Raw genomic sequence first — 16,238 nt, 5'->3', positions numbered from 1 at the left:
CAGTATGATTTAGAAAGTAAGAAGATTATTGCATGCTGGAAGATGATAGATTCTTGTAAATGTTAGTCGGTGATGATAAGTGATATTCTTACACATGATGCTAAATAAATGGTATTGGAAAGCGGTTTTGGGTTGATCAACTTTTTTTTTTTTTTTAAGGATTCTTTGGTAAGCTTATTTTGTGCACATATGTTGACACTAAATAAAATGTTGCAGGTCCTCTCCCTGAATTTCACCAAAGATTAAAGTTTTGTTTGGGATGACTATTTTAGTGCTTCTTAAAGTAGCTTTTTAGTACAAATTTTTTAATTTTTGTACTAAAAAACTGCTTTAAGAATCAGAAAGAAAGCTGTCCCAAACAAAGGCCTAAGGCTTCATTTAAAATGGCTTTTTTTAATATTTTCTAAAGCAAATTTCTTGTACAAAAAGTTTTTTGAACAAAAAATTTTTGTACTAGAGAACTGCTTTAAAAAGCAGCAAGAAAGCCATCCCAAACGAAGCCTAAGACTCCAATATTTCGCTTCTTTTTTTTTTTATCTACAGTAGAAGTGATCTTAGGCTAAAGTCAAACAACAAATAAAATAAAAATAGCAAAACCTATTTTATCATGTTTGTCATCTCATAAAGCTTAAACGAGAATTTGACTTTTAATAGGACACAATGGAGAAAAAGGATTCATGTAGCCGACCCCACATAGTGGGATAAAGGCTTGATGTTGTTGTTGTTGTCGTCGTCGTCGTCATCTCATAAAGCTAAGTCAAACATAAAAAAACAAAAACAAAATTAAGGCTAAAGAAAACTCAAGAGAAATATGCAATTAGTAAGAATTAACTTGAGGAACTTTCAAATAAGTAGAAAAGATTCTAAAGTTACCATTCTTTCTCCTTTGCACGCCAACTACGGTACCTTAGACCACCGTTGCCCAACTCCGATCCTTCCCACATCCATCGCCCGCCAACTACGATCCCTCTGACCATCATCGCCGACTCTAATCCTTCTAACCACTGATGTCGCTAGCTCTGGTCCCTCCTACCACAGTCACTCGACAACGGTCATTCTGACTACCATCACTCGCAAAATATGATCTCTCCTACCACTGTCGTCTGACTAAGGTCCTTTCGACATCTGTCACCCACAGACTACGGTCCCTCCGACCGCATTCTGACCTCTATCGCCTACCATGCAAATCAAAAGTCGATTTGTAATTTGGTCTTATAATAACACCTAAAAAAATATTTGTTTGGAAAATACATGATATTACAGTTGAGCTCTCACCCATGCAAATCAAAAGTCCTCTGCCAAATAAAAAATTTGTTGAGGCTATTTATCATATAATTAAGCCCTAGAAAATAAAACAATTCTAAGATGAGTAGGACATGGTAAGAATAGATGTAAACTCCCATCATCCACAATATATAGAAATAATAATATTCCTATCTTATAATTGTGACACATATATAATTATTTTTTTATGTAGAATCATACATAAAATTTTGTTCAATTGTAACACTATACTTTATGATGTAGGACTAAATATGTGGGTTGATGTTTAAGTAGGAAATTACATGCTTGTTGAAGAGTAAGCACAATTATCCAACTTCTAACAATTTTAAATGAAAGATTGAAAACAATAAAGAGATGATTAGATTAGGCAATCAGGTACACGATAATCGTTAGGAGCACAAAATAACCAATTCAAATCAAACTTTGCAATACATGAAAGTTTTCAAAGGAAATTCCTAAATTAACATTTAGACTATTCACTATTAGGATCCCTCACTCACACTCTTAAAAGTTAGTTAGACGGATAAAGCTTGCATAATCTTCATGATGCCACAATTTAGGGAAACTTTGAAGGAATAAGTGACGCCGGAGCTGAGCTAAAATCTGGTTAAACTTCAGACTAGTTTAATTCCATTTAGCTGTTAGTATGGCTATATAGATATACAATGTTTCTTATATTTGGTGTAGTCGATTATATTGCTACTTTTGTCTATAAATACCTAGCTATTGATTGTAATAAGGGAGATTGTTGAGATGAATAAGAATTGAGTAATTTTACTCTTGTTTTGGGTTTCTGTATCCTGACGGATTTCAGGTGGTGATCCCCTCCCAAGGAGTTCTTGGGTCTTGTGTGAGTTGCGAGTTCCTGCAGCTCGCATGATCTTGTCCGTCACTGTGTCGCCTCCGCCCCGTCACCGTGTCGCCTCCGCCGCCAGTGTCATTTGGTATCAGAGCTAAAAAATGCTAGCGTTGCCCATGAGGGAAATAGCATGGTGTTCTTCTACCGAGCGTCCTATCTCTTCCTCGTAGCTGTTCTTTCCCTCTTGCAACAGAATTTTGTGGAAATCAGAGCAGCTGTTGTTGATTCGGTGAAGAAAAACAACATATCATCTTGCTGTTGGACTGATTCCAGCTGCCCAAATCTTGTTCCAGATCTTCTGTTGGGTTGAGTTTTAAACTATGCCAATCTGATTCTTGAAGATAGCAACGACAATTTCCAACTCAGCCTTCATTCCAACGGAGATCATTCTTGCTTTTCCCCTATTCCAAAACGGTGGCGGTCTTCTCTTCCAACGAACCTATCCAAGGTTTGTCTGCACACGACGGCCAGAGTTCCTTGCCAAGGTGTCGTCGTCCCTACCCGCCGGGCTTAAGAGGAGTTCCGCTATCGCCGCCAGGCACAAGAAGAGTTTCGCTGTCGCCGCCGGGCTCAATAGGAGTTTCACCGTCGCCGCCGTGCTTAAGAGGAGTTTCACCGTCGCCGTCGGGCTCAGCCATCTTGTCCATCCCGGAAGAAAGCTTGGAGTGATTTTTGTTGGCGGTTTCTTTCTCCTTCCAACAGTCAAGAACGGTGATCCAAAAGATAATAAGGGTGTTGTCTTCTTCCTGTAGGCTATTCTTGTTTTCATTTTCTATATCTTGGACAAAGGTCCAAGTGGTGATTATTTCCTCGACAAGAATGTCACATCGCCGAAATCATCAAAGACCACTGCAAGAAGCAGAAATCAAAGATCTCTTACAAGAAATCACCCGACTCAAACTCCGATTGTCAAGGATTGAACGAAGAAAAAACTTGAGCCCCCTTTCCCGAGACTTTGATGGCTTTCCCGATCTGAATTTTTCAGAATCAGAAAGCAAGAATACGGTGGAACTTGGTGTTCGAAAGCTCACCACAAAGCCAAATGAAAGCCTCTATGATCTAAAACATGAAGAACTATCACCAGTTCTAACTGCCTCAATCGAGTTCAGTTTCAAAAGACTTGAAGATCTGTTGCTGAATTCATCGTCTTTACCTCTCTACGATGAGCCTGTGTACGACGCGTATAATGATGACATGTTCGATGAAGTTCTTGATCTGGAGCAACCCGCATATGATAATTATGATAAGAGCAAGACAAATGTCCGATCAGAACTATTCACTCACAATGTTCCAAAGATGATCGAGAAAGTGGAGGTGGTGCCGCCTAAAGCGATGGAGGTCAAGGGTAAGATCAAATGTGCTTCGCGTCGCCACACCGATCTCTACTTCTGGGAGGCCAAGGACCAGACTTCCTTATTTCCCCGCATTTTCGTCCAGGAAGCCACAAGGATTGTTAAAAAGTGTTGGTGAGGGTATTACTGAACTCAAGGTAGGAGTACTAAGCAAGGATGCCAAGTTAATAACAAAGCCTATAAATTTATTTGAGAGGACTTTGAAAGAAACACCTTAATTTGGTTCTAAATGCTTTCACAATCACAAGTATTACATTTGCTTATGCTACTCTTGAGAGTTTGAAGATTGGTAGCTAAATTGATAACGAGTGGAACTATCCGACCGGTTTAGCCAACCAAACCAGCCTCCTTATTGTGGCCAGCCGAGCATCTTCCTACGAGCCTGAAGTTCCTCCTACCCCGGTAGTATGACGCCGGAGCTGAGCTAAAATTCGGTTAAACTTCATACTAGTTTAATTCCATATAGCTGTTAGTATGGCTATAGATATACAATGTTCCTTATATTTGGTGTAGCCGATTATATTGCTACTTTTGTCTATAAATACCTAGCTATTGATTGTAATAAGAGAGATTGTTGAGATGAATAAGAATTGTGTAGTTTTCCTCTTGTTTTGGGTTTCTGTATCCTAAAGGATTCCAGGTGGTGATCCCCTCCCAAGAAGAAGTTCTTGGGTCCTGTGTGAGTTGCGAGTTCCTACAGCTCGCATGATCTTATCCGTCGCCGTGTCGCCTCCGCCGCCGACGTCAATAAGATTCGAGAGAGAATTCACATTCGTCAATATTCGGAAGAAAGTTTCCACTTAACGAGAGGTTGTCTTTGATCAATAGTTGTTACAAGGGAGAAGAGGATTCACTCCACGTATTCTTCGACGGAGTGGTCGTTCTCAAGATCTATGTCGAAGAACAGAGATTGAAGAACGTCGATTAATCCTTGATCATAAAAAATGAATCGAAACCGTGATCATGTTCTAGATCAGCCATACATGAGTGGACATCAAACTAAGGGTTGCAAGAACTTCTGGGCAGCAAAGAAGGGCCTTTCAGATAGCAGGAAAGCCAGGCGGTCTTGCTGAAATTTTTGGACATCAATAGGACTTCTCTGGACAGCACGCTAGTGAGTTATGGGATGTAGGGCAGCAAGTTTATGTTGCGAATTTTTGGACAGCAACTTCAGGTGGAGAATAATTTGGGAGAGAAATAATAAGAAAATAAAAGTGGAAAGTGGAGGGAAAGTGGAGGGGGTGGCTAGCCATTAGTGGAGAGAGTGGTTGAGATTTTTATTTAAGTTGCCAAACATAACTTCCTAATTAAAGAAATAGGGTTTAAAATAAATCTCCCAAATCTAAAATTAATTTGGGAAAGTTGATTGAGGAGAGTTAATTGGATGGATCAAAGGGTAAAGAGGGGAGAGAGAGGGCTGACGACATGCTTGAGTGGGGAAATTGATTTGGGATTTGAATGCCTTTCCAATCTTGGCAATCTTAATTTAGGAAAGAGGTTTAAATCAAATATCTTTTAAATTCAAATTCAATAATTTGAAATCTGAATTAAAACCTTTCAAATATATGTAATCTTATTTTAGGAAAGTACTTCCAATTCAAATTGAATTGAAATTTGAATTCTGAAAGCTTTGCTAATTTAAGATGCTTCTAATAAGGAAAGTAACGATTGATTGGTTTGAAATTTGGAGGTAAAGGGAAAGGGATGGGTGGCCGACAACTAGGAGGGGAAGGGAGAGGTTTGGGCCGACATCTAAGAGGAAGGGATGGTCTTGGGGCTCGGTGGATAGGAGGGGCTTCTTAAACCGACGGCTAAGTAGGGTTTTTGGGGTTATGGGCTAGCGATTAGAAGGAGGAGAGGGTTTGTGGGCCGGCTATTTGATGAGGAGAGAGAGGAGGTGGCGTGTTGATGGGTAGTACGTTGCCCTCACTTAAGGACTTAAACTCTCACAAGAGCTCTCAAATTCAATAAAGCACAAATGCAAAAATTTATCATAATATATTCATCAGTCTCTCGAAAGAGAAGGAAGGACCATTGTGGACCTCCGAAAGGACACCGCTACGGCTGCAGGATTTCAGGAGGGTATACGACCGCACCTATCCCGAGGGATAGAGACGATCGTGGGCCCCCGTGCTCCTCACAAACGGGTCGGTGGAAGGGACAGATTGGACCATACATACGATTAACCATGAAGGATAGCGGCTTTCGCCTATGCACCTCGATGTGTAATAATATGTATGGCCTGATCACATTCACATGTTTCCCCCATTAAGGAATTTAGGCATGATTGGGAGGGAAATAAATTCAAATTAGCCGTGGTTTTGAATTTGGAATCATTAATAGGGCTTTAAATGCATTGAATGGGCTCTAATTGGGCTTAAATAGGTCAAATTAACCCATTAAGACTTGGGTTGACCAAGTCAAAGGTTAACTTGGTCAACCTAGTCAATTATGCCCAATGGGGTGGGTGTTTGAGTCCAAAAAGAGTTTGAAATGAATTGAAATTTAATTAGACCCACTAGAGCTCAATGGGTCAACTTGGGTTGACTCGATCAACCCGATTTACCCAATACATGTGTCTAAGCTCAATGACCATGGTCTGACCCATGGAACCCAAGGGAGGGTTTGACAAATTCGATGCCAACAACAATAAATAGGCAAATACATTATAAAATCCAAAAGACAAAATTGTCCCCGGAGTCACATGAACCTACTCCCTCAAGTGAGGGTAAAATCGAAAAGATATAATAACAAATCAAATACAAATAACATCTCAGAAATAAAGCTACGTAATCATGATCATAGATCTCTGACTTCTTTTCTAACACTCTCTCTAATGTTGGATGTCCTCATCACTTTGCCCATCATACAATTTCTACATATGGTGCGCATATATATATATTCTCATTTACAAATTGCTTGCTCTTCATCTTTTAACTTCAACAACAAGATAAAAACCGTTACCTTTGGCTTCCCAGCAGACATGAGCTTTTCAATATTTTTTGCATAAAGTGAGAATAAATCCTCCATAATGTCATTTCCAAAATGAGATACAAGTAGAGGCTCCAAAATTGCTCTGGTGTATTTTGCAATATTTTTTGCACTTAAACTTTTATCCACCACAAAATTATCATTTGATTCATCAAAAGGATCCTCATTTGACTCAAAAGTTTGTAGTTGGTCAAGATGAAATGAACCTTCCATATTGATTGTAGATTTCACTTCCTCCATTAATGGTGCATAAAATGGTAAGTTAAAGGCATTCAGTTTATCCTCTTCCACAAGCCCCTACATTAAATAGAGAATATTATAAGAAAATTCCTTATGTAGTAAAACCAATCCATAAGCACAATCATGTATTGAGATCCATGCTAATTAAATAATGGATTAAGTGGTGGTTTATATGTGCTTAGGGAAGGATTTTTTTTTTTTTTGGGCACAAATAACCATGAGCTGGCTAGTAAATTCATCATACATTCCATGGAGAAATAATAGACATACTAGATAACATGTAGCCAAGGTATATTACTAATTTATATTCTCAAAAGAAGTTCACTCTTCTTTTTTAAGTACAATTAAGTGTACAATCATTTAATAAGTTTCAATTTTTATGTAGTGTCAATGATGCTTGGAGATTGATAATATATATTCATGTTGTTTATGAACAACTTGAGAGAATATATAATATTTATCTGTAAAATAAAGTAGGATGAAACAACATAAATCTCATTGATATGATCACTCCAAAGTTTAATAGTTTTCACTATAATTCCAATCATTCAAATGTTTCAAGAAAAGCTATGATCATATGCTTTTAAGGAAATTACAATAAGAGCTTTAATTCAAGCAAAAAACTGAGAAAATATGGATTTACCTCAGAAACCAATGCCTTTAGAGCATCTGCAAGATCTCCCCAAAAATAAAGATCTATTTCACTAGATGGACAATTAGTCCTTCCCAAAAATGATAGGATCATCCTTCCTCCGAAAATGAGCTCCTTAGAACGTGATTTAAGGAATTCTAAGAAATCCCTTTTAAATTGTTCTAAATACAAATGAGATACTATAGAAGAGCTTTCTTTACTGATATAAATGTCTGTGCCATTTAATTGATAACCTTTTTCTCCCTCGAGCCCTTTTGGTACCTAAAACATAAGTTTATGTTTATTTAGAGAAGCAAAATACACTTAGCGCAAATCATAAGAATGAAATTTTATGAATGATATATTACTTAATAATATATATTGCCTTAGATGTTAGCCTTTATACAAACTGTTGTGCTATGAGACCAATATATAAATTATTTTGGACTGAAAAATACTTATATGTTTATTTTAATCATAACATGAAATGATGTAAGACATCTTATATAAGATAAATTTTGATTTACCATCTGATCTTTTGGTAAATAAGACTAAACTATACATTAAAATGAAAATTTGTCATACAAAATTTGAGGGAAACTAAATCCTCGCCTTTTTAAAAGGTAATTAAAAGGCGATGCTAGCTGCATAAACCTTACATAAACATATGATTTTAAGTTGATCAGGTGCAGATTTTCCTTGCTACACAATGCACATAATGTTTAAAAATGGTATGAATTTGAGTATAGGCATATTTGAGCGAATCTTTTACATGTTCTATTATAGTAGAAAGATTTTAAATTTATTTAAGAATGGGACGTTGAAATTGCTACTTTTCAAAAAAAAATTATTTTCTTTATAGAATGAACTAATAAAAAATATTCCCGAAGTATTAATGAGTACATGGAGCTACCAAGATCTAATATTTACATCTATTTTTTTACAAGGAAATATAGATATACTGGCTAAATGAAATCCATGGAGAATATATATATATATATTGACATACCTGAGATAGCCACATGAGGCAATAGGAAGAGTGAAAAAAATGCACGCTCTTTGAAGGAAATAACCTCCCGTAGAATGAACCTGGTAATCCGACAACATAGAATGGCACATAGTCATCCCCTTTCTCTTCTCTAATATTCTGCTCATAGAGCATTGATAATTGGAAGAGATTGTTAAAGTCATTGCTAGGAAGATCATTCAGAAAGAATTGGATCTCAGGTTTCTGTTGGCTTAACTGATGGCAATGCTGATCAACAACATTAATGACTTCAGAGAGCATACGAAATGTGTTAGGACCAGAGGAGCATCCCAAGTCAGCAACAACAAATTTTTCTGGGAGGGTTTTCAATATTTCTTTTATGGCTTCTTCCACGAATGGCTTTGTCTTAAAGATTGCCTTCTCCTACCAACCATGAGAAATTGTTTAACAAATAGTAATTTTTCCCATCCGATTGTGAATTTTTATTCATATTAACAAAATATATCAGGCTTAGAACACAAGCCTAAGTATATATCATTTGGTTCCTGCAAGATAGAAAATGTTTTAAAAATAACACAATTTTTTTTGGATTCCATCATTCAATGGCCAAGGGACCAAATGGTCTTTAGTTGGAGAAATTATTATGTGCGGGGACCGGACTCAGAACTCTGCCCGGAGACCAATCAAAATGTGCGTCAGCAGTACCGAGTGATACCAAGCTATGGTACCGAGCACAGGGGTAACGTGAAACATTTTGATTGGTCCCCTAACAACACAAAATAATGAATCCCTTAGTTGAAGCTGCAAACAATTGTAGTAGGGTTAATACAAGGACAACATATTGGGTTTACAAAAACTAGTAGCTGTTAAGTCAAAAGGCACACATACTTGAAGCCTGGAGTTGTTAGCATAGCTGTTCTCTCCAGCACCTCCCACCATGTGAAAAACTTGGTCCATATTCATGGCAGTACGTTCAACTTGATAAAACTCACTTTAACAACCTGAATAGTCATGTTCAAAGAAATATTAGTCAGCTTCAAGTAATACACATGCATACCGATGTAAATGTACACACGCTCCTAAATTTGAAGATAATAATTCATATTTTGCATATAGTATTTTTCGATTTTATAATTTTTTCTTTTCCTTTCAAGTTTTCCTTTGAAGGGGGGGTTTGGATGCAGGCTTTAGATTTCATTTGAGAAGAGGTCATAATTATGATATTAAATTGGATATTATTTTTCCGCTACTTCCAAAAAAAATTTTGAGATTGTGGGCTCCGAAAATTTGGCCTCGGCCTCCACTCGCTTTTCTTATTCGGCGAGGGAGTTTTAACGAACTAAGTTCCGAGGTAAATTTTGGAAGGCAGATGGGTTTGTAGATAAGACACTACCCAGAGATTTCGCCCTCATTTTGCGAGGACTTTATGATCTGAGTCCTGGTTTCCTATAGGCGCAAGCCCCTATAGTTAATTACCCCTCCCGATCACGAGAGAGAACTTTCGATTAAGGCTAGTCATCAATCAGATACGTAGAGATACGTGTTATCTGGCATATAGTAGCAGCAATGAGTATTGGTATTGAGGATTGGAAGTTTGGAATACTACTTTCTTTGTAATGCAGTATTTTAGTTTTATTACTTTTTTTTAAAGCAAGCAAAACATAATAGACAAAAATTATCCCAAACAAAGCCTAAATCCATTTCTTCTCCTTTTTGCCATAAATACCATATTTTTTAGATCCAGTGCATGGACAAATTTACGGGATATAGTGAGTAATATGAAGCGCGGGAGAAAGGCACGAGAAGGAACGTCCACCGCGTGTCTTCCTCACTACAGGGCAGGTGCAAAAAAGAAGAGGGGAAAAAGGTGATGACTTCTCCAGCCCTTTTTTTTAGGGTGGGCAAATTCAATATATAAAAAAATATATATTTCATTAGCAAATTTCTAAGCAAAGTCGTGTATTTCATTATAATTTATGAAATAAAAAAGAAAATTACAAACTTTGCATTTTCTAATAATGTTGCATAATGACTTTATTAGGAATAGAGTCAAATACTGCTATCCCAAAATATATCACCAAATAGTCATTGAGCCGGACATCATCCATTTTGCTATGCAACTGATGCTTAATAATCTTCATTGCATCATTCTAACTTCATTGTAGGTAAATTACAGGATGTGTGCCACCATTGACATGCTTTTAATAGATTTAAGGATTCTCTAAAAAATGGTCAAATAATTCATCAAGAATTTAACAGTCGACATGTCAGGCAATTTTTAAGTTTTAATCCTCTGGAGATTAACCAAATCCTACTTCAGTTAAATTAAGTTTGGAGCACCTTTTTAACAACCAGACACTGTTAATTACGAGCCAAGTTAGAGCACTCCAAATAGAGAGTAAATTGAACCCAGAGAATAAAAACCAATAACGGAAAAATTAAGTGAAGAGAGATGATTTCAGTATATAGCCCTTCCCCGTCATCCTGTTTTTAGACTGAGATTGAAGTAACTGGAGTCTGTTGAAAATAATCTCAAGGATCTGTCTAAAGCAGCAGAATGAATAGTCAAATCCTGGTTCTATAATCTATTGCAGAGAGATTAAATAATTTTTCAAGAAGTTCTTCCTTGTTAAGCAATAATTCAACCACAAACTAAGATTAGTTAACGTATTCTTTGCTCCTACTAAATAAGTTAGAGTTTAATCATCCCCCTGCTGCCATAAAATAGTAATAAACAAACACAAAGACAAAAAAAAAAAAAGCTGAAGGAAATTGAGCCATAGACAAGCAATAAAACGGAAATAGTGCTGAAACAATGCTTTTCTTCCCTAGTCGAGACAAGATCGTTTCAATATGCAGAAACAGCAAGATTAATCCTTACCTTCAATACGTTCGTCGAAAGCGACCGGTAAGACGAGATTCGCGAAGATGAAGGCTGCGAAGAGGATGGCTGCGACTGCAAAGAAGAAGGATGTGAGAGGGTAGCGAAGAGAAGGCGGCGACCTCTTCAACGTCGAATGCGACAGGGAAGTGGGAAGTGGGAAGTGGGAAGTGGGAAGATGAGATTCGCGAAGGGGCTGCGAAATGTGCGATGGACAAGCACGCTCACGATTGATAGAATTAGGAAAAAAGATTTTTGAGGGGGCAAAATTTTAAAAATACCCTCATCTAATACATTATTTTTTGGGGGGTTTTACATACCTAACAGTAAAAACATTTTTATTTACACATTTCACACACAAACTAAACTTTTTACTGTTATACCATCTAAAAGCTCTAATACTCATCAAATAGAACAATCCGTTTGTTCGGTCAAAACCAATACGCGAAAAAAGGGTTTCTTGCGCAGGAAACAAGTCTCAGGGACGGTAAGAAAAGCAGAGCATCAACTACTATTGTATAAAAGCTTTAAAAAATAATATATGTGATGCGGAGCATTTTAGCTATAGTCTTCCTTAGGATTAGTATATCTAGTTTTATACTTGTTTCTAGATGATTCTCATGTTGGCTTATATATAGAAGGTTGTAGTAGGAAACAACATCAATGAATATTATCTCTCATTTTGAAGCTTAAGCTTTGTGTATTTGTGTGTTTATTCCCTGGATTGGGAAAACACTCAAGCAGTGTCCGTTTCCCTGTCGATCCACTGCATCAGTTTGGTATCAGAGCCAAAGCAGGGGGATGACGGACAAAGACGTTCGGAGCCGTGAAACGCTTTGGGCAAACCAGGCGAAGATCATCCGAAAACTTGAGGCGTTGTCTACTGATGTGCAACGCCTTTTCGAAATGCACCGCGAGTTCAATCTCTACCGCGAAAGGAATGCACCCCATCGTCTTCGTCGCGAGCATACACCGGCTCTGGCTATAGGTGTTCGACGAGGCGTGGGCCTTGACCGGCATTGGCGTCGAAACCCCCATCTCGATCAGGAAGCATCTGATTCCGAAGACGATTATCTAATGCCGCAGGAATTGGATCTGATAGACTCCGAGGAAGACGATGAAGTCTTTGAACACAATGAGATCACCTACAGGCGTCGACGACATCCATTTCCTGTACAGTGGCGCAATCCTCCTCCGTTCCATCATCCAACGCCTCAAACACAGTTCGTCAATCCGCTTACCGAATCCGCCTCAGTTTTCTCCTGCGATTCGACTTCGCTTCCGCGGGCACCACCTGAGGCCATCCGCCTGCTTCCGTCGAACCGAGCTCCTCCACCAACCACAATTTCGCCTCCGCTTCTTCCCGCACGCACGACCCGAGCGATTCCTCTCCCAATCGGCTCCAGCGTCCCATATGCTCCAGCGTCGTGCGACCAAAAACCAGACCAACAAGCTGGAGCGACTCCGTCACATCCTTCTAGCTCTGCTCAGTCCAGCAAAGTTGCTTCCAATTATTTCTGCGTACAGGGCGCTGCTGGAAAATCAATTTCATCTTCCAGACTACCGGATCTTTGGCAAGCTGAAACTCACTTCTGCAAAACATTTGGAGGATCACCCAGTAGTGAATCGGATGTTTATACTGCAGGTGTGCAAAGGTCCGATCAAACTTCTACTGTCAAAGCCAATCCAGTGCAATGCTCTCAAAATGTTCACTTAAATGTCACTGAAGAACCTGATCCCGTGTCGGCCGTAGTCCCGACTCGACCCCATCACCATGACCTCGTACGCGCGGGCCATGAAGCCCGCCAGGATTTTGGCGTAGGATGTGTTAAGGAGGATGGCCTTCTCCAACCTCCGGATCTGTGCTTCGACCGATGCTCATCTCTAAGTCATATCCGCATGAGTGAAAACTACCTTAATGGCTCCATCCCAAGAGGCCTCTTTAGCCTTCCCAATGTCGTTCAGGTTGAGTTGCAAGACAATCTCTTCGCCGGCGGATTCCCCAACATAAGCAAATCCCGGATCTCATCCAATCTCGACCAGAGCATCCTCTCGAATAATAACCTCTTTGGTCCTCTTCCTTCTTCTATCGGAAATTTCTCTGCTGTCCAGAAGTTTTTAAAAGACCAACACTTCTTCTCCGGCAACATCCCGCCAGAGATTGGCCGGCTACAACAACTATCTAGCGGTAAAATCTTTTCCGTTCATATTACTCGGGAGATCAGCAAGTGCAGTTTCCTTACCTTCGTAGACCTCAGTAGAAACAATCTGTCAGATGAGATCCCAAAGGAGATCGCTGGAATGCAGATCTTGAACTATCTCAACATCTCCAGGAACCACCTCGACAAAAGCATCCCGCAATCTATAGCTTCGATGCAGAGTCTAACGGCCGTGGATTTTCCTTACAATGTTCTCTCCGGCCTCGCTCCAGGCACCGATCAATTCAGCAACTTAAACGCCCTTATATTATGTAAAGCTAAGAGGATAGGTGAGTCCCAAAGCCGATGGACTTCAATGGTGCCGATAAGGAATATTGAATTTGTCTTGAATGTGGCAGAGGAGAATGGAGAGAGCAAATTAATTGATTATGCTTATTCATCTATGATTGTTTGCTTGTGCAATAATGATAAAGTGGCTGCCTATGGTGCTGTTATAAGCATTCTAAATGGAGAGGGCAGCAATGAAACCAAAGTTATTATTCCCAGGTCAAAGGTACTCATGCCGCTAATGAATAAGTTTATATTGATGCATCAAAGACGCCAAGTTTTCGACCCAGGAGGATTGATCATAATCTTTCTCCCGATGACGAGCCTCGACGGAGTCGAGCTCTTTTGACGCAAGGGGAGAATGATGCGGAGCATTTTAGCTATAGTCTTCCTTAGGATTAGTATATCTAGTTTTATACTTGTTTCTAGATGATTCTCATGTTGGCTTATATATAGAAGGTTGTAGTAGGAAACAACATCAATGAATATTATCTCTCATTTTGAAGCTTAAGCTTTGTGTATTTGTGTGTTTATTCCCTGGATTGGGAAAACACTCAAGCAGTGTCCGTTTCCCTGTCGATCCACTGCATCAATATGCTATGCTCGGATAGCAGAACTAGAAGCCGATGGATCATCTTCTGCAACTATTTTGAGTCATAGTATCCTCAGAACCACGCTCATCAAGTTCAGGTTTATGACGCCTTGTTGTTTGACAAGGATCACAATATAGGTTATTTATAAAAGAAGAGATTATTGTGGTATTTCCTTTAGCATAATATTTTAAGAATACCCATAGAGATTGAAAGAAGTCAAGCTTTTAAACGTCATTAGAACCTTCAAAGGCAATGAATGAACCTATATGGTGTAAACTGATTAAAAATAGAAAATCAAATAGTTCAAACTAAACACAGAACATACCTTGGCGATGTTGCGAAAGGGTGAATAATAGCAGCATGGGATTCATGAAACAGAGAAGAGTCGCAGTGTGGTAGTCGTGAAACGGAGAAGAGGCGCAGTGTGGTAGTCGTGAAACGGAGAAGAGGCGCAGATCGGTTGGGACCTGGAGAAGACTACTGTGCGAGAGATGGAGCAGCTCCAGTATCAACGAAGAAGAAAGGAGATTCCCGTGGTTTTTCGGCTCGGCTTTGATTGGAGGGAACGGAGTGTTTTTTTTTTTTTTTTTTTTATTAGGTTAAAGGTTTTGAAGTGGTATATTAGTAAATAGATAATTTTAGGTGTTTAATAGATAAATATTGTAGTTTTAACTTTTAAGTGTTAGACATGTAAAAACCTCTATATTTTTTTTTTTTTTGTACAACCTATTCTACCGTCTTCCGCTTAAGCACGAAGGGCAGCGGGACGAAGGCGATCTCAAGCACACGACTCGGAAGCTGTAGACGTCGAGCGGAAGGACGATGAGGAAAATCAAGCCCTACTGTTTCTTTAAGAATTAAAAAAACGGTCTTTTCTAAAATTAGCAAGTAGAAAAGTTCAGAAATTTACATGGCTCTTCTATAGTGTTGCAAGTCCTCTTTTTGGCATTGGCTGTCTTCAAATTGTTGCTCGTTTTTTTGCCTGATGGGTATTTTTGCCATGGACGATGATGTGCTCTTGCTTCAGGCTGCCTCTTGGATGGTCCGCCGGCAACCAGGGGTTGTTGGATGCTTAATTATGACTTTTTTTGTTCTGGTTTCCTTAGTTTTGGCTTTGGGGGATTATCGCTTTCGCGATATATCCTTCTGCTGCTTCTTCCGCTTTTGCTGCTGAAGGCCCTCACTCCTGTTTTGTTGCTGATTTTATACTCTTTGTTTTACTTCCTCCTCCTATTTTTGGCTCTCTTGCGCTTGCTCTCTTTTTTTTTTTTTTTTTTTTTTTTTTTTTTGGGGCCAAAGCCCATTGAGATTGCTCTTTTTGATCGCACAAAAAAGAACTGATACGAAATTCCAAATTTACCACAATATAAAAAAAAAAAAAAAAAAAAAAAAAAAAAGCCCTACAGGCGTAAGGCACTAGGAAGAGCATAGACAAAGGCCAAAGAGAAGAAGATTGGCCGGCAACACGCAATGTCAAAGAATAAGACCACCTACCGCTCTCCCAACTCTCTCCATCAGATTTTCTTATTTTAACGCAATAGAGAACCAACTAAAATAGTTGATTGATATTTAAGTCTTTATTCAAAATGCTCTTTTTTTTTTTTTTTAGAAAGTTTGAGACAAAGTTCGTATATTAAAAAACAGGGATTACAAGGGAAGTAAGAATAAGAAAAGAAAACTATACCCAACAACAAATGGGAAAAAAGAAAAACAAGAACAAAATTAGACCAAATTCCAAAAAGCTGCAACAAGGGGAGCAATGGAGCACAAGCCAGACACAGTAAGACCATGAACCAACACACATAGACATGAATACAAAATTACTCTATGCAGACATATAACGTAGCCCAAAAATACTACCAATGAAGAACAACTACTTCTAGCTTTGTATATATATATATATATATATATATATATATATATATAAATAAAT

The 16,238-nt window shown here is 38.6% G+C and overlaps 1 protein-coding gene across 2 annotated transcripts; it reads right to left on the bottom strand.

The window, feature by feature from the left end:
- Nucleotides 1-720: 720 nt before the first annotated feature.
- LOC110106396 (anthranilate O-methyltransferase 1-like) lies at nt 721-11,410 on the bottom strand. 2 transcript variants are annotated; one of them, XM_028699354.1, is made up of 7 exons: nt 11,227-11,410; nt 9,234-9,346; nt 8,367-8,768; nt 7,370-7,639; nt 6,460-6,783; nt 874-1,175; nt 721-752 (listed from the first exon to the last, which is right to left on the bottom strand). In XM_028699354.1, the coding sequence occupies exons 2-6, from the start codon at nt 9,306-9,308 to the stop codon at nt 1,140-1,142; spliced, it is 1,107 nt and encodes a 368-aa protein (XP_028555187.1). In that variant the 5' UTR covers nt 9,309-9,346; nt 11,227-11,410; the 3' UTR covers nt 721-752; nt 874-1,139. The 2 variants fall into 2 exon arrangements, with proteins under 2 accessions (XP_028555187.1, XP_020691958.1); XM_020836299.2 differs by lacking the exons at nt 721-752; nt 874-1,175 and having other exon boundaries at nt 6,366-6,783.
- Nucleotides 11,411-16,238: the final 4,828 nt, after the last annotated feature.

The sequence above is a fragment of the Dendrobium catenatum genome, unplaced genomic scaffold, assembly GCF_001605985.2.
Source record: "Dendrobium catenatum unplaced genomic scaffold, ASM160598v2 fragScaff_scaffold_1263, whole genome shotgun sequence".
NCBI classification, from domain to species: domain Eukaryota; kingdom Viridiplantae; phylum Streptophyta; class Magnoliopsida; order Asparagales; family Orchidaceae; genus Dendrobium; species Dendrobium catenatum.
Note: the sequence above shows the minus strand (reverse complement) of the source record. Positions and strands in the feature narration are given on the sequence as shown.